The 18,060-nt window shown below is 40.0% G+C and overlaps 1 protein-coding gene across 1 annotated transcript in view; it reads right to left on the bottom strand.

The window, feature by feature from the left end:
* COL4A3 (collagen type IV alpha 3 chain) overlaps positions 1 to 18,060 on the bottom strand; it is a 135,831-nt gene that overhangs the window by 18,921 nt on the left and 98,850 nt on the right. The window contains exons 27-37 of the mRNA XM_007467913.1: positions 15,881 to 15,973; positions 15,171 to 15,272; positions 12,988 to 13,085; positions 12,271 to 12,421; positions 11,796 to 11,909; positions 10,630 to 10,797; positions 9,302 to 9,391; positions 8,804 to 8,938; positions 3,215 to 3,313; positions 2,368 to 2,457; positions 1,546 to 1,685 (exon numbers count right to left, since the gene is read on the bottom strand). Coding sequence (XP_007467975.1) covers positions 1,546 to 1,685; positions 2,368 to 2,457; positions 3,215 to 3,313; positions 8,804 to 8,938; positions 9,302 to 9,391; positions 10,630 to 10,797; positions 11,796 to 11,909; positions 12,271 to 12,421; positions 12,988 to 13,085; positions 15,171 to 15,272; positions 15,881 to 15,973 — 1,280 coding nt within the window. The remainder of the gene's footprint in view (positions 1 to 1,545; positions 1,686 to 2,367; positions 2,458 to 3,214; positions 3,314 to 8,803; positions 8,939 to 9,301; positions 9,392 to 10,629; positions 10,798 to 11,795; positions 11,910 to 12,270; positions 12,422 to 12,987; positions 13,086 to 15,170; positions 15,273 to 15,880; positions 15,974 to 18,060) is intronic.

The raw sequence follows: 18,060 nt of genomic DNA, 5'->3' as shown, positions 1-18,060 counted from the left end.
CACACAGATAATTTCAAATTGTGACGATTAACTCAGAGGTCAGAAAGAAACAGAACAAATGGATGTGTGTTCTTCATATACTCTGCATGCAGATAAATGTACGTCAACCACATGTAAAAAAAGAAACAAACAAAAACACAAACTTCCCATGGTTTAATATTCATTAAATCTGTACTTCACTTTTATGATAAGCCAAAACATATGGATTTGATAGTAACTTACAAAATCTCGATGGTAGCTGACTAAGATTCATTATTCTGTTGCTAGGATTTGCCAGCATGATAAAACCAGCACATTTTGTGTTCAACGCATAGTTTACAAAATTTCTTCTGTGGTTACCTATGAAAACTTTAAATGAAACTATTCATTAATTGAATGTGAATTAAGTCAAATATGATTCCCCACTCAGGAAAAATTTCAGTGGAAGGAGTCTCTTTCTGGTTTTCTGAGGACCTTGTTAAAAATAAAGGGCAAAGGAAATTTGTTTCAACTCCAAGTAGTAAAGGGTTACTTTCTCGGGTCTTTGTGGTTTCTAAAAGTTTTCTTTCTTGTTGTTTTACAGCTGGAGGAAATCTTTAGGAAAGGTGGTGTTTTATTGGCTCAAAAGAGAGTCAGGGAGAAAGTCTCCTAAGTAATGATTTTTATATTTTTTGGAAGTCTGATGAAAAATAACAGACTCCTTCTAAAAAAAAAGAAACAAAAACTGTATCCAAACAATTTTCATTCGATTTCTTTGGATACAATAGGCTTCCCCAGGGATCCATGGAATCCCATGTGAAGAACCCCGCTTGTGGGAATTTCTATTAATTATTCTCTATCGCTCTAGCTCTGGCTCTTGTGTAAGTGCTATATGCAGAAAGGATGGAAGAAGATAAACCTAAAAGAACAGCTGAGCCACACTGAAACCTTTGGTTTCTGCATGATACCACATACAAGGGAGGGCTTTGGCATCCAGTCTTTAGTTGACAGAGCACAAGCGCTGAGAACACTGTGACAAGATAGAAAATCTTCTGTGTAATGCAACGACAAGAAACTTTTAAAACAAGAAAGATAAATGTATATATCTTAGGATTGTTTTTGGTTTTGCTTTTTAATAATGCTGTAAATTTATTTTATTTTACATCTTTTATTGTGTTTAAGAAGACAGGTATTTTTTATTACAAAGTTGGAACATTTATTTTTGTAAGCCTGTGTGAGATGAGTCTATAGCAGAGACTGGCCACTTTGTAGCACAAGAAAAACAAACACTGCCCTGGCAACGTGTATGGGCTTGTGATCACTACCTCCTCCAGGTAGCACACTTAAATTGCAGGGTTGGTTATGAGAAATTCCTTGGGGGTTGAAACTGGAGGGAATAAACTCAGAAATTGAAGTTGTGTGATAGGCATCCTAAGTTATAGAGAGAGGGGAGGAAACCTCAAATAACTGTCTGAAAATACAGTAATATTTTCAATTTTCTTTGCCCACAATGAATCCAGATACTTGTTGATATTTAAAGGGACTCATTCCACCACCAAAACATAAATACTTCAGTGGCCTATATACCTTTGGTCCTGGTGGTCCTGGCCTTGTATCTTCTGAATAACCTGGCTCTCCCTTATCTCCTTGGGGACCATGAGTACCTGGGAGGCCTGGTCTTCCAGCTAGACCTGGGAATCCCATAGTTCCCTTCATTCCTTTAGTACCTGAAATTAGGAAAGAAATCAGGTAAATTGGTAAAGGCAGAGATCTTGAAGGGTTCTACCTTTTCACAAACCACCTTTCTCCCAAGAAGCTGGTTTTTCAGAAGAACTGATGTGTCAGATAGTCTTTTTCTTTTTTCAATTTTTTAAAAATTGGAGTATAATTGCTTTACAATGTTGTGTCAGTTTCTGTTGTACAACGAAGTGAATCAGCTATGTGTATACATATATCCCCTCCCTCTTGGACCTCCCTCCCACCCCCCCATCCCACTTATTAGAAAAATGCGAATCAAAACTACAATGAGGTATGACCTCACACCGGTCAGAATGGCCATCATCAAAAAAGATCTACAAACAAAAAATGCTGGAGAGGATGTGGAGAAAAGGGAACCCTCTTGCACTGTTGGTGGGAATGTAAATTGCTACATCCCACTATGGAGAACAGTATGGAGCTTCCTTAAAAAACTAAAAAACAGGTAGTCTTAATGGATGATTTTTACACAATGTAAATGTTTATTTTGTTCTCACTCATGTTCTGGTTGTATACAGTACATTTGTCTAGAAGCAAATCTAGTTGTTTTACACCAACTTTCTACCAAGTAGAAAACCAAAATGACAACATAGAAAATCTAGAATTAGGACCCATCTTGAGGCTGTAGACTCATAACAGAACATTATGCATTACCTGGCACCCCCATGTTTCCCATGTTTCCTGGCACACCACGTGGTCCTGGCTCACCAGGATTCCCAATGCTGCCTGGATCTCCTCTGGAGTCTTGAGAACAAATAAATAGTCATACGCTCTGTGTAGTTCCTGGACATAGTAGGTGCTCAATAAACACTTGTTGCTTGCACAAATGAATGAATCCAGCACAGCCAGACCATCTGGTTTAGGTACTTGTTTAGCTGCATTTATGCCTTCAAATAAGGAAGGGACTGGTGACTCAGAAAATGTAAAATTAGAGAAAGTTAGATTTTTGTCAGCAGGCCTGGATTTCAAACATCAGAATCATCCTAGGACCAAAGCCAGCAGGAAAGAGGGGGCTCCTGTGACAATATAGTAACAGATTTTCAAATGCAATATGGAAATTTTATTACAATGCAATAAATTTCATCACAGATGTGGTCACGGGGAATAGGGGGCTACATTATTTGTTTAAAAAGTTACTTCGCAAACTCAATAATTTGTTTAAAATAGAAAGAGGCAAATTTGAAAACCTCTAAAGCATTATCTTACTTTCTTCTAGGATATATGAGGTTGTAATAAATTATAGTTTAGAATACATGTCAGCTATTTCAAAATAAAATTTTGAGTGCAAAACAGAACTTCATGTAGGTTAACATTTTTTAGTTAATACAGGCTGACTACAATTTGGTTAAATTATAAGAAATATAATTTGCTTAAATTATAAGAAGCAAATTTCTGTTGGAACACTGTTGGGGCAGAATTCATATTCTAGAAACACATTTTTGTTACATTTAGATCTAGGAAAACTTAACACCTGATATTTCTATTAGAGAATCAGCTATACCTGGTGATCCTGGTGGTCCAGGTAGCCCTTGGAGTCCTTTGAAACCTGGTAATCCTGGAATGCCTCTGTTTCCTTTCTCACCAGGCTTCCCTGCAAGTCCTAAAGTTAAAAACTATGTATTAAAAATACAGGTTAGAATTTTATCAGGCTTATCCATGTCCTGATTAAAATTTTTGAGCTATTATTGAAATACAACATAGCATATTTGTTAAGAGTATGGGCAGATTTGGGCTTATATTTTATTTAAAAAGAAGATTAAAAGAGGTAATACATGAAAAGCATTAGCACAGTGCCTGGCATGAGTTAGTTCTCAAAGAACTCTAGCAATTTTCATAACATTTACACTTTGAACCAACATTTTAAGAACTACTGGCCTAAATACAGCTTCTTTTTTTTTTTTTTTAAATAATGACAGAGGATTATCTACTACTATTCTTGTCTGGACTATTTCATTCTTAATCCATTTATTACAACTAGCATTTATTAAGTAACTGGTTTATGGAAGACATTATTTTCTTTTATTTATCTTATTTAATCTTCAGGCAACCTCAGTGTATTCTTTTTTTTTTTTTTGCGGTACGCGGGCCTCTCACCGCCGTGGCCTCTCCCGCCGCGGAGCACAGGCTCCGGACGCGCAGACCCAGCGGCCACGGCCCACGGGCCCAGCCGCTTCGCGGCACGCAGGATCTTCCTGGACTGGGGCACGAACTCGCGTCCCCTGCATCAGCAGGCGGACTCCCAACCACTGCGCCACCAGGGAAGGCCCTCAGGGTAGCCCCTCAGTGTATTCTTGAGCCTTTCCAGATAAGGGTGTAGAGATGAGAAAATTGAGACTCTTTAAGAAGTCAGTGAAATAATATAGAGTCACACCGTCAGTTAGTGGTAATGCTGGGACTTGAATCCAGTTCTGCAGGCTAGAAGTCTCATAAGTTTCCCACAACACCATCCTACCTTCCCTAAAACATGGCTTTGATCACATTCTCCTGCTCAAAAATATTCATTGAATCTCTTTTGCCTACAGAGTAAATGAGACTCCTTTCACTGGCACTTGAAACATTCTACAATCTATCCATGGCTGCAGCTTGTGCCTTTTCTCAAGCAGATTCACTTCGCTTGGCTGTTTCCCTGCTTACATATTCATTCATTCACATACGTGTTGAGTACCTAATTAATAGACAGGTCTTGTTCTAAGTGTTGGAGACATAGAAAAATCAAGTTCTCTTTTCCCAAGTTTTTAGTGTTTAACTGGGGAGACAGCCAAGTAAAAAATTACCATCCAGTGTAATAGTTTCTGTAACAGAGTTGGGCACAATAGGCTACAGGGAAGAATTTTGAGAAGAGGGGATTTTTTTTTTATTGTAGTGTGATTGCTTTACAATATTGTGTTAGTTTCTGCTGTACAGTGAAGTGAATCAGCTATAGGTATACATATATCTCCTCCTGCCTGGACGTCGCCCCCCATCCCACCCATCTAGGTCATCACAGGGCGCTGAGCTGAGCTCCCTGTGCTATACAGCAGGTTCCCACTAGCTATCTGTTTTACACATGGTAGTGTATTTATGTCAAACCTAATCTCCCAATTCATCCCACCCTCCCCTTCCCTGACTGTGTCCACACGTCCATTCTCTACCTCTCCGTTTCTATCCCTACATCACTAATTATTAGAGAAATGCAAATCAAAACTGCAATGAGGTATCACCTCACACAGGTCAGAATGGCCATCGTCAAAAAATCTACAAACAGTAAATGCTGGAGAGGGTATAGAGAAAAGGGAACCCTCTTGCAGTGTTGCTGGGAATGGAAATTGGTACAGCCACTGTGGAGAACAGTATGGAGGTTCCTTAAAAAGAGGGGACATTTTTAAGCTCAGTCTTGAAGAGCAAGTGGGAGCTAGCTGGATGGAGGAAGCATGGAAGGGGACAGAATTCTTAGGTAAGAAAATAACATGTGCAAAGGAGTGGTGAGTAGCAGGGAGTTAGAATATTTTCTTTTGTAACTTTTGTTTTTTTTCCGTTTATATCCTTTATCATAACCTAAAAATATAAATCACTTAGTTTATTCATTTGCTTTGGTTTTTAAGGGGTGGCAAACAACCGCCTGTGGGCCAAATTTGGCTTGATGTTGCATGGCTGGAGAGCTAAGGATGCTTTTCATATTTTTAATGGGTTGTAAACAGACAAACACACACAAAAGAATATGCAACAGGTGTCACACGTGGTCCACAAAGCCTAAGATATTTACTACCTGGCCCTGGATATAAATTGTTTACAGAGACATTATTGTTTCTTTCCCTTATTAAGCTGTAAGTTTCCTCATGACCAGAATACTACCTCTGCTTTGTTCACCTCTGTGTCTTCAGGACATAGTAAAAATGTCTAGTCAGTAGGTACTGAAAAATAATTGCTAAGTAAATAAATGTCATGTGGCTGGAGAAGTAGGCAAAGGGCAAGTGATAAAGAAACCTGGATGCCAGTCAAAGAAACCTGAATTCTTTTTTTTTTTTTTTTTTTTTTTTGTGGTACGCGGGCCTCTCACTGTTGCGGCCTCTCCCGTTGCGGAGCACAGGCTCCGGACGCGCAGGCTCAGCGGCCATAGCTCACGGGCCCAGCCGCGCCGCGGCACGTGGGATCTTCCCCACATCCGGGGCACGAACCCGTGTCCCCTGCATCGGCAGGCGGACTCTCAACCACTGCGCCACCAGGGAAGCCCTGAAACCTGAATTCTTAAAGCAACGGGAGACTTGGAAAGATTTTAAGCCAAGAGTATCCTTGCTCGTCTGAAACCTACTCATAATTTAAATCCTTCTTCATGGAAGCTTCTTTTTTTAAAATTTATTTTATTGAAGTCTAGTTGACTTACAATGTTGTGTTATTTCTGCTGTACAGCAAAGTGATTCAGTTATACATGTATAAGTTCTTTTTCATATTATTTTCCATTATAGTTTATTACAGGATACTGAATATAGTTCCCTGTGCTCATGGAGGCTTCTTTGACTACCCTGGTTGAGGTGTTTTCTGCTTTGCTCATCTCCCACAAGGCTCACTGCCAGTGGTACCCAGCTGGCAGCACAGTGAGAAGGCTGAGTATGGACTTTGGAACCAACAACATCAGTGTGAGGTCCATCTCTGCACTTCCTATCAGAGTGACACTGAGTAATGTGACCTTTCCATTTCCCATCTATAAAATGGGATGACAGCAATAACCTACTCCTAGGGTTGTTGTGAGAATTAAATGAGTCAATATTTGTAAAGCTTGGAACAGTACCTGCATGTGGGAAGGGCTTCACAGGTCTTTGCTAAAATAGCATAACAGTTCTTTTGTATTATTCTTTACCTTTTTGTACATATGTCTAAATCTGCCATGCAGACTCCTTGAGGAGAGGACGACTTTGCTTTTCATACCTTCTATAGCTCTTCCACATTTGCAGTGGATGTCTTTAAGTCAGAAACTCAGACGAAAAAATGAATCATATAGAAATTAGAGAGGCCTAGATAGTAGGATCTTTTGTTGTTGTTGTGGTTCTATCTCTGCTCCTTGGTTGTGGGTTTGAAAAGCCAAAAGGAAACATGTAGGACAGCTTCCATGCACCTTGTACTTTGCTAGAAGCATAAGAATAGCATGTGTCCCTATATATTTTACAGAAACAATTCTTTAATTGTAAATTAGTACCCATTGTGCATTCATGATGTTAGAGTCAAATTTTAGTTTATGTAGGCACAAATATGCTATTCATATTTTTTTTCAAAATGTTTGCAACACTACCTAAATCATCTAGAATAATCCAGCGAAGTGGTGTCTGACAGTTTATGAAGACTGGACACTTGTGTCAGTAATTTTTTTTTTTTTACATCTTGGCTTAGACCAGTTCTAGCAGAATTTTATAAAATTCATACTACTTTCTATTCTATTGTTAAAAATGTAATGCAGTCTTCTGTTTGCACCCAGAACTAAACCATCCCTTTGACAGCAGATTAAAGGGGGACTGCCCAAAAGGACTTTACTTGCTAATTTTCCTTTATAGAAAAAAATCTGATTCTTTTCCCAATGATTATCCTTTTATTTATTTACCTTTAAAGCTTGGCCCATTTGAGGAATAGCAAAAGGCCAGAATGGCTATTTTATTTTTATTTATTTTAAATAAAATATTTACTTATTTATTTATTTGGCTGCACTGGGTTTTAGCTGCGGCATGCGGGATCTTTGTTGCGGCTCGTGGGCTTCTCTCTAGTTGTGGCGCGCAGGCTTAGTTGCCACTCGGCATGTGGGATCTTAGTTCCCCGACCAGGGATCAAACCCGCATCCCCTGTGTTGGAAGGCAGATTGGATTCTTAACCACTGGACCACCAGGGAAGTCCCTGATTATCCTTTTTTAAGTTAGCAAATTAGTTGGATTCAATCACTCTCCAGAACCCTGTTGCAATGTCACCTCTGTGAAGTCCTTCCTAATTCTGGGAGAGACAGCTATTCAGTCTTGCCAGCCTGGTCTACAGAACTCTATCCAGAATTTTTAAAGCAAATCTTAACAATCTAACTTCTCAAAGTTGAGTACAAATTATTCAAAACTTGATATGGTTTTGCAACTACAAACACATTTTTGTTTTATTCTTCCCTGCTACATAAGTTTGATCTGCAAACATTTAATTTTACCCAGAAATCCTTTGTTTTATTAAAGTTACTTGGTGTTAGATTGGATCAGGAAGACCGCAAGGCAAACCTTAAATTTTGATTTGATATTGGCTGTATTGATCATATAAAAAAACCTGTCATACAAAGTGCTTAAATAACTTGAAATAATTTGAATGGGTTTGAATTTGAGCTTAACAGCTATAGCTAACAAATAACAGCATCGTTTTGTTTTTTTTGTTTGCTTGTTTGTTTTTTGAGGTATGCGGGCCTCTCCCGTTGTGGAGCACAGGCTCCGGACGCGCAGGCTCAGCGGCCATGGCTCACGGGCCCAGCCGCTCTGCGGCACGTGGGATCTTCCCGGACCGGGGAACGAACTCGTGTCCCCTGCATCGGCAGGCGGCCTCTCAACCACTGCGGCCCCAGGGAAGCCCAAATAACAGCATTTTTAAGGCACTGATTTTAATCAAAACATATTTTCTCTTTAGTAATTATTCTCCAAAGGATTCTGAGTATAAGAAGCAGTTTTTAGATGCAATCAGAAAAATTCACCCTGGCAGCTGATAGAATAGAGTTGAATTTGGGGTGGAGTTTTCTATTCCAGCCAGGGAAGTTTTTTATGTGGAATTTTCTAAAGGTTTAATTTTCACCATACTTGGCAAAAGGGGGCTTTGAGGCTTAGAATTTAAAGATTGGCTAGTGAAAATTTAAAGACAGCAGACCAAAATTCAGAATTAACTTGGAAATAAAAAGTTACGATTTAAGGAGGCAACATATTACTGTTCAAGGCACACAAAACCCAGTTCTAGTCCAACTCAGTCACCAACTGGCTTTGTGAGCTTGGGCGGGAAATTAAACCCTGGTCCTCACTGTTCTCTTATGTCAACTAAAGGGATTTTCCTGGATAATTTCTTAGTCCCAGAATCAGCTCTGATGTTCTGATTCTAAACGTAAGAACGTTTGTACCTTTGAGTCCTGGTTCCCCTTTGTCCCCGACTAAGCGTAATATTCCAGGAGGCCCTGGAGTTCCTTTATCTCCTTGTTCCCCTTTGGCACCTGGGGATCCTCTCTCGCCTTTTACTCCTGGAATTCCAAAGCTCCCTAAGAGACAGACGTAACAACATCAGTTCCTTAATTCTTTAAAAGTTCATGAGGATTCAAAAGTTAACAGTGCTTACCATAAAACAAAACAAGACAGATAAACCAAAAAAGGTTAACAGGGCTGAGAACTTGATAAATAGTTGCCCCCAAACAGGCAGCCACATGAGGGTAGTTGTCTAAGCCTGTAGGGAGAAAATATGACTATTCAAAAGGGACAAAGGAATACAGAAAACTGCAAAATCAAATATAAGGTTTTCTCAGAACTACTTTCTCCTCAAAGAATAAAATATAATTTATTTTTCTGCTAATTAAATGAACAGTGTTCATGCCTCCTGATAGCTGGAAAGATATTCTATCACTTACCCCTCTGTCCCAGGGTGCCTGGCTTCCCAGGAGGCCCCGGAGGGCCAACGTTTCCGGGAACCCCCATCATCCCAATCATTCCTTTTTCACCTATGGAAACAAATTAACACAAGGCAGCACATGCTGTAAAGAATGAGAAAAGCGAAATACTCCATAAAATAAAAAGAATTATACTTAGAAAGGGGGAAAGAGTGTTGAAAAAATGGTTTCTGTAAAAAGGAAAATAATCGCACTTGTCTAGGGATGGGTCAGTAAATGGTCTTTTTTTTACATCGTGGATGTGGAAGTTGGTAGCAAATCACACTTGTGGATGAGGAGAAAATATGCTGAAGTTTTGGAGCATTCCCTCGTCCCAACCCTTGATCAATAACTTTGTTATATTCCCTTATTTTACTTTCTTCATAGCATTTGTCGCTAGATAAACTTAGTTCTTAAATGTGTTTGTTATTGTGTTCCCCATTGTTTGAGGTGGAGTCTTATCCACCAATGTGTCTCTAGGGTCTGGAACAGTGATGGCATATGATAGTAGTTCAATAATATAAATGAAAGGTTAATTAGCAGATTAAGTTCTTATTCTGGACTCTTCTCTGGAGGAGAGACCAGTGAGGTCCTTATGCCATGAGAAGACTATTGAAATATTCTCCCCCAAACATATAAACCATAAAAAGTGATGAAATAAAAGAATTATAAGGGAATACTATGAACAATGACAGGCCAGAAAATCCAATTCTTAGAAGAGGCACAGATTACCAAAATTGACTCAAGAAGAAATAGAAAATCTGAATAGATCTATAAGAAGCAAAGAGACTGAATTAGTAATTTTAAAACTTCTCTCAAAGAAAAGCCAAGCCCCAGGTGACTTCACTGGTGAACTCTGTCAAATATTTAAAGAATATCAATTCTTCACAAACTCTTCTAGAAAATACAAGAGGAGAAAACACTTCTCATCGTGTTCAATAAGATAGCATTACCCTGATACCAAAACCAGACAAAGACATCACAAGAAAACAGACCAGTAAGTATCCCTTATAAATATGGATGCAAAAAATTTCAACAAAATACTAGCAAATATATTTCACTAGTAATATATTAACAAGATTACACAGCAAAAATAGTCATATTGTGGGTAATTGTGAAATTTGACCATCCCACTACCACCAGTTCCCAGCCCTCTGGCTCCTTGCAAATAACTCAGAAGAAAAACTTATACTAAATGAAAGAGAAGCTTAGAGTCAAAAGCTTACGCTGGTCTCTAGTTTACACAGCTACCTTAAAAGGAATACGTGTTAGAACAGAGAAGAAGAAAAACAAAAGCACATAAAGGGTACCTGGTGGCCCTAAAAATCCTGGATTTCCCGGATATCCTTTTGTACCAGGTGGTCCCATCTCCCCTCGATGACCCGGCGTTCCTGGTGGTCCAGGTTCTCCAGGAAATCCTGACCTATCCAAGCCTGGAATACCTGGGTCTCCCTTTGGCCCTGTTTCACCTCTTCTGCCTATATATGAATGAATGAATGAATGAATGAACACACGATTGCTTTCCACACCAACCCCAGATATATTTTATGGCTGTAAATATTTAGCTCTGTGATTGTGGGCAAACCACACACTTTTCTAATTGATAGATTTAGGTCCCCTTTTGTAAAATTCTAAGATCCCTTCTGGATTTAACATTCTGTGTTTCAATGATTCATGAAGTAATGATAGTGTAGAATTTAGATTTATTTTCTAGTCCTGCAGGCACATCTTGGGAATGCACTTTCTGACCGTGGTGCAGTCTTTAACTGGCAGAATTCATACAGAGCCACTCACGTGGTGGCAAGCCACCAGATGCTTCTAGAAACAATAACAGCACCACTACAACAATTAACTTCTTGGCCAAAATTTTGTTTGTGAACATATAAGAAGTATAATAGGCGAGTTCTAAAGGATTTTTTTCCCCAGAAACAGTTCACAGATCTGGTTGAGAGGAGCGAAAAAGATAGTAAGTTTCCCATGACTGCCTAGCCTTCATAATTTAGATTTACTTTCATACCCTTTCTTTTATGTTGCTTGTAAAGCAACCAACTATGTATTTTAGTTTGTAACTTGTGAACATATACCTTTGCATACATTCACTCTGTTTCAATAATAAGGATACATTTACCACTTTAATATACCTATGAAAGTATTAAAAATAAAACTTATTTGAGAGTTTATATGTATATATATATCTATTATAAGTAAACATCTGTATATATCTTCATTGTTCATATTTTCTTGCAAACAAGACACAAACCAATTTTACCGTAGTAACTTCAGGTCTCTTACTCTATAGCTGGTATTCACTGCAACAAGTTCGTGACAACAGGTTTTTGTTTCTGAAATCACTTTTCCCATTGAACAGTGGTCAGGACTTGTTACCGGATAGTTCTCATGTTAAGCAGCAAAACTCAAAGCAGGAGTCCCATGTCATCTGCCCGCCTGGTGACTGGTTTCAAGGGCCTCCCCCTACCTTGTTGCCCTTTCAATCCATTTAAGCCTGGAAGGCCTTGAGCTCCACTGAGACTTTCTTTGCACCTTCCTGGGGGGCCTCTTTCTCCAGGTGGTCCAGGCTGCCCTGGATTCCCTGCAAAACAGAGTCCAAGAATACAATCGGGTGCCAAAACCCAAGGTCCTAGTATTACTATCCCAGTCATTCTCTTATAACTTTTCCCCCTGAATCGAACTTAGAGTTAATACCATTTATATGTCTTATAGAGAGGACACTCATTAAAAAGGAAAGAAGGAAGAAAGGAAGAAAGAGGGAACAAAGGTAGGGCAGCAATGGAATGGAAATTTGAATGGAAAGTTAATTAAGCCTCGCACGTTCAATTTATTGAGCTAGATGTTTGAGAAGAGTTCTTCACCCCTAGAGCACCTACACATTCAATTTGCAGCATTTTAGCTGAGTTCACAGTGGAGAAAAGTAATCACACTTGCTATTTTACCTCGTGGTCCATCAAGCCCTCCAGTTCCTGGAATTCCAGGGAGACCTGGAAGTCCAGGGAGTCCACTTTCTCCCTTTTCCCCAGAGTTGCCTCTTTCTCCTGGCAAACCTGGTGCTCCTGGCTCTCCAGGCATGGCTAGCCCTGGTTCTCCCTATAGCACAGAAATTACGTTAGTTTTACTGTATCATGCTTTCAAATCCTTATCGACTATTGACCGGTCTTTAGGGCTATTTACGTGAAAATAACGTCTCCGAGATGGAGGGTCTATGTCCCTTTTGTACAGTCACCACCATTCCATCCACTTTCCTTTTTCAATTGTAGTTGCTGACTTTTTAAATAAAACTGTGCTTAGTAATTCTTCATAGCCTCCACTTTTTAAGAAGACTGTGGAATTTTCTGTAAACAGTCTAGATGTCTCTCCTTTTGTTAGTTTTTCTCATAGATATCCACGTCTCTTTCTAGAGTTTCCCCATTTTAAGTACTCTGAATGTTTCTGAAGATTAAGGAAGAAATAGAGAGGCAAATTGGTCTTCTTACACCTTCTATTCTCCTTTCTAAGGGGGAGTGATGGTTCAGAGAAACTTTTTAAAAAGTCGGCATCTTCATCATCTACAAATATATTGACAATTTCTACACACAAAGCATCCTAACTGGCTGACTGTAACTGCCCCTCCCCTCCCCTCCCCAATATCAGTCTGAATTTTAATTCTCAAAGACCTTGACTCCTGGGAGGCCCGGCTTTCCAGGTAACCCTGGCTTTCCCATTTCTCCAGGACAGCCTGGTGATCCTTTTGTTCCTGGAAAACCTTGGTCTCCTACAGAGAAAAAATAACAAAGGTTTTAAGACAGGTCTTAAAAGATTCTGAACAGTAGCTCTTAGATATTTTTATGAAAGTTTAAATGATGAGAATGCCAACCACTAAATTAGCACTTAAAAAAAGTCAATTCCAGATTACATTAGTTCCCAGTTTAAAAAATTACCTTCTCCACTCTTGTTGTTTAGCACCACTAAAGTTTGATTGAGCAATTCTTTAAACCACTGATACCAAATGACCATTTGGGTGCCTTTTTTAAAAAGTGTATTTTGCATACTGTGTACAGCCAAATGAATTTTTAAATGTGTCTATATATCTACGCAAGCATGACCCAGATTGAGATATAAAGCATTTCCAGCATCCAGGTAGCCTTTCTTAACATGGGTTGCTCAAGAGAATTACTTCCTAAAGCTCTATAATAGCCACTGAACATTAACTTCTCTCTTACGCATTTATAATAGGAGAGTTGAGAAAGGAGTTAACACACATCTTTTTCTCTGGTCTGTGGTTCAAAAGAGGAAAGCCTGGTAGAGCAAGGCTGCGTTCAGAGAGTTCCTTTGTGCCCCTAATTTGACCAATTTCATTTATTTATTTATTTTAGCTGCGTCGGGTCTTAGTTGTGGCACATGGGATCTTCTTTGTGGCATGTGGGCTTCTTAGTTGCGGCATGCATGTGGGATCTAGTTCCCCGACAAGGGATAGAACTCGGGCCCCTTGCATTGGAAGCACAGAGTCTTACCCACTGGATGACCAGAGAAATCCCTAATTTGACCAATTTTAAATTCACAGTTATTTCATGGGATTCATTAGGTTCAACCGGGAAATTCTGAATCTCCACTTTCAAGAAGCCCATTTTCAAGAAGTTCTGTTTCCCATAGTTTACAGTCTCCTTCCAGAAGGCAAATCCATAGGGTTACAAGCTAGGATGCAATGTCTCAAGGCAGGGTCCACGAAGCACTTGGCTAAAACATGGGCCAGGTTGCATTACTTCGAGATCACTGGGAAGAAATCTAAGAAACTGGAGTCAAAGCCATTCTTGGGACCATGTGAGAAATGTGATTATGTTTTCTATTTCAAATACTCATAAATTGAGATCAATATTCCTATATTTGGGCAGAACCGATGTGTGATAAACATTGCTGACATATTAATGTAAGAGATGAGGCACCAAAAAATGGATTATATTTGGATAAGCACTTTAAACATGAAATTATCATAAAATCTGAAGTTCTATGGGACATCCCAGGGACTGAGATTACTCATATGTCATCCTGGACAGGACTTTGATGTATTTGTCAGCAGCGAGCCTCAGGTTACTGTTTGAGTTCTTAGCATCTGGAGTTCTTTGGAGTGTTTTCCCTCTTTGATGAGAAACAGCATTTTTCCCTAAAGGAAAATAACTTGCATAATTTATTTGGGAGTATATAGGGAGATCAGCTATCTGTGATTTAACAGTTTTTTTTTAATTATAAAAGAAACGTATAAGGTGAAGAAATGTGTAAATGTACAAAGTACAGGCATTTATTAAGAAGAATAAATTCCTCATAATCCCACAATCAAGAAGAATCACTGTTACCATTTTAGTGAATTGCCTTACGGTTTTTTCTATGTACTTTAAAAAATATGACTGCGATGAGATTGCATAAATCAATGTGAATTCTCCCTTTTTCGCTAAAATTATTGTAAGGTTTTTTTCCCATTTAAGACTGGTGGAAAACATCATTTTAAAGGATTTAATGGATATTTCCTATATTATTCATTATACGTATTTATATATATATATATATATTTTGTTTGTTTGTTTGTTTGTTTGTTTGTTTTGTTTTTTATGCGGTATGCGGTCCTCTCACTGCTGTGGCCACCCCTGCTGCGGAGCACAAGCTCTGGACGCGCAGGCCCAGCGGCCATGGCTCATGGGCCCAGCCGCTCCGCGGCATGTGGGATCCTCCCGGACCAGGGCACGAACCCGTGTCCCCTGCATCGGCAGGCGGACTCTCAACCACTGCGCCACCAGGGAAGCCCCGTATTTATATTTTATAAATATCCACAATGAACCTTATGTTTAAAAATTTTTTTTAAATTTACCCTTAGGTCCAGGAGGCCCAGGGAATCCGATTCCTGGAATTCCTGGTTCACCATCAGGCCCAGGAAGACCCAGATCACATTTTCCTGTGGATCCAGGGATACCTTAAAAACATGCATACATTTACATCAGCGCCTTCCCTTTATCTTGCCTTAAAAGAAAATGTTTGTTTCTGGGTCATGCCAGATCTTTTTGGAAATTAAGAAATAATAACCCCACCTTCCTCCCCATTTCTATGCAATGAGCTAATCATTAGGAGGTGCAAATAATTTTGAAAATATAATCTAACTCCTAAAAAGAAATATTCTCGATATCTTGAACTATATGTCTCCCTCCATCAATGCAAAGTTAAGTTTTAGATGATGTTGGCAAACAAGTTTTCAAATGAAGAAGCTGTGGGAACTTGTCCTGATTAAGCACCAGCCCACACTCCTTGCTCCTCCGCCAAAAATCCATGCAGATTGTTCTGCATTCCAACTCCTCTTAAGTAATGGTAGAGATTCTGCTTTGGAATCAGAAGTACTAACAGGAATAATCTGGATAACCTCAAAGGACAACAGCAAGTCTCCTGTCTGTCGGCTTGTCCCTTCTGGCCTGCACTGTGTTTTTGGAGCCAGTGACTATATGCTTTCCTTAGAATGGGAGAGTTATAACTAGGAGAGTCAGGGTGCCATCTGATGCCAGGTACCAGATGTGGCAAAGGGATACTCACCAGGTGGACCTTGGGGGCCAGCACGGCCTGGGGCTCCAGGAGGTCCTGGGGGCCCTGGAACTGGTGTCAAAACACCGATTTCTCCCTTAGGACCTTAAGAAAATTTGCATCATAAGATTGGTGTGCATATTGAAGCTTTTCTTTCTTCAGAAGGGAAAAACACAATTATAAGGGGTTCATAAACATACCCTAAGGAATATAAAAACTAATCTGCTTCCATAGGCTTCAAGACTGGCTTAAAGATGACCAGCTCATAGAAATTCCACTGACAAATATATGTAAACATCTACTATTGTCTAAGCCTTGTTTTAATTAGGAGCCCAACATGCTGGTCTATTAAAATAGAGCCTATTTTTTTATTTTTTTAAAATTTATTTATTTATTCGTTTGCAGTACGCGGGCCTCTCACTGTTGTGCCTCTCCCGTTGCAGAGCACAGGCTACGGATGCGCAGGCTCAGCGGCCATGGCTCACGGGCGCAGCCGCTCCGCAGCACGTGGGATCTTCCCGGACCGGGGCACGAACCCGTGTCCCCTGCATCGGCAAGCAGACTCTCAACCACTGCACCACGAGGGAAGCCCTAAGAGAGGCTATTTTTAAAAATATTGATAATATGGAATTCAGCCTAACTGCTGGTGAATACTAGTAGGATATTTATTTATTGGGTGACTAGTTTTCACAGGAAGGCAGTATGGTTTATTGGACAAAACATGAAGTGAGGCCTAACAAGTTGATCTGGGCTTGAATCTTGGCTCTGCTCTTTGTAAGGTCTGTGAGCTTGGGCATGTTTTTATTTATTTATTTATTTATTTATTTTTTGCGGTACGCGGGCCTCTCACTATTGTGGCCTCTTCCGTTGCGGAGCACAGGCTCCGGACATGCTGGCTCAGTGGCCATGGCTCACGGGCCCAGCCGCTCCGCGGCTTGTGGGATCTTCCTGGACCGGGACACGAATCTGCGTCCCCTGCATAGGCTGGCGGACTCTCAACCACTGCGCCACCAGGGAAGCCCGGGCATGTTTTTTAACATAAGTTCCTCATGTGTTGAGAAAATAATGCCTGTGTCACTGGTAAAGATTTGAGATAACATTCTGACCACAGTGGCCAATATTAAAAACATGTTAGTGATCAGTATTATCCATATATTCATATATTTATAGAAAGAATAAGTTTACAGTAATGTAATGGGGAAAATTTGGTAATAATATATTTTATGACAGTGGAGTCCTTCACTAAAAATTCACATTTAGAAAGAACAGAAGATTTGAAGATGGATTAGAAGAGGGCTGAGTAAACTTTTTAAGTAAAGGACCAGATAGTAAATAATTTAGACTTTACGGCCCAGGTGGTTCTCTGTTGCAATTACTCAACTCTGTTATCCTAGTGTGAGAGTAGCCAGGAACAATCTGTAAATAAATGAGCATAGCTGTGTGCCAATACAACTATATAGACACTGAAACTTGAATTTTATATAATTTCTACATGTCACAAAATATTATTCAAAAGTTTTTTTTTCCCAATCATTTAAAAATATAAAAACCATTCTTAGCCTGGGAACTATACATGAGTGGGAGGTGGGCTGGATTGAGACTGAGGTCTGCCATGGTTTGCCAATCCCTGGATTAGAATAGCAGCCTCAAAGGTAAGGTGCAGAAAAAAATACACATGTATGAATAATCACAAAATAAGCTTTACATATGTGTGTGGACAGAAATGCATGCATACAATTTATAATATACTGGCGACCCTTGAACAACACGAGTTTGAACCACGAGGGTTCACTCATTCGCGGATTTTTTCAATAGTAAATACTAGAGTACTACATGAACTACAGATACGGAGGAACCACACATAGGAGGGCTGACTCTAAGTTATACACGTAGAGGGTTGCCCGTCCTAACTCCCGCGTTATCTGTGGGCCACCTGTATGTGAATACTACCGGGGATACTGCACTCAAAATTTTATTCCTGGTGAGGGATGCTATAAAAAGATTTGGAGGGCTTCCCTGGTGGCACAGTGGTTGAGAGCCCGCCTGCCGATGCAGGGGACACAGGTTCGTGCCCCGGTCCGGGAAGATCCCACGTGCCGCAGAGCAGCTGGGCCCGTGAGCCATGGCCGCTGAGCCTGCGCGTCCGGAGCCTGTGCTCCGCAACGGGAGAGGCCACAACAGTGAGAGGCCCG

This window comes from Lipotes vexillifer, unplaced genomic scaffold (assembly GCF_000442215.2).
Source record: "Lipotes vexillifer unplaced genomic scaffold, Lipotes_vexillifer_v1.1 scaffold367, whole genome shotgun sequence".
NCBI lineage: Eukaryota > Metazoa > Chordata > Mammalia > Artiodactyla > Lipotidae > Lipotes > Lipotes vexillifer.
Note: the sequence above shows the minus strand (reverse complement) of the source record. Positions and strands in the feature narration are given on the sequence as shown.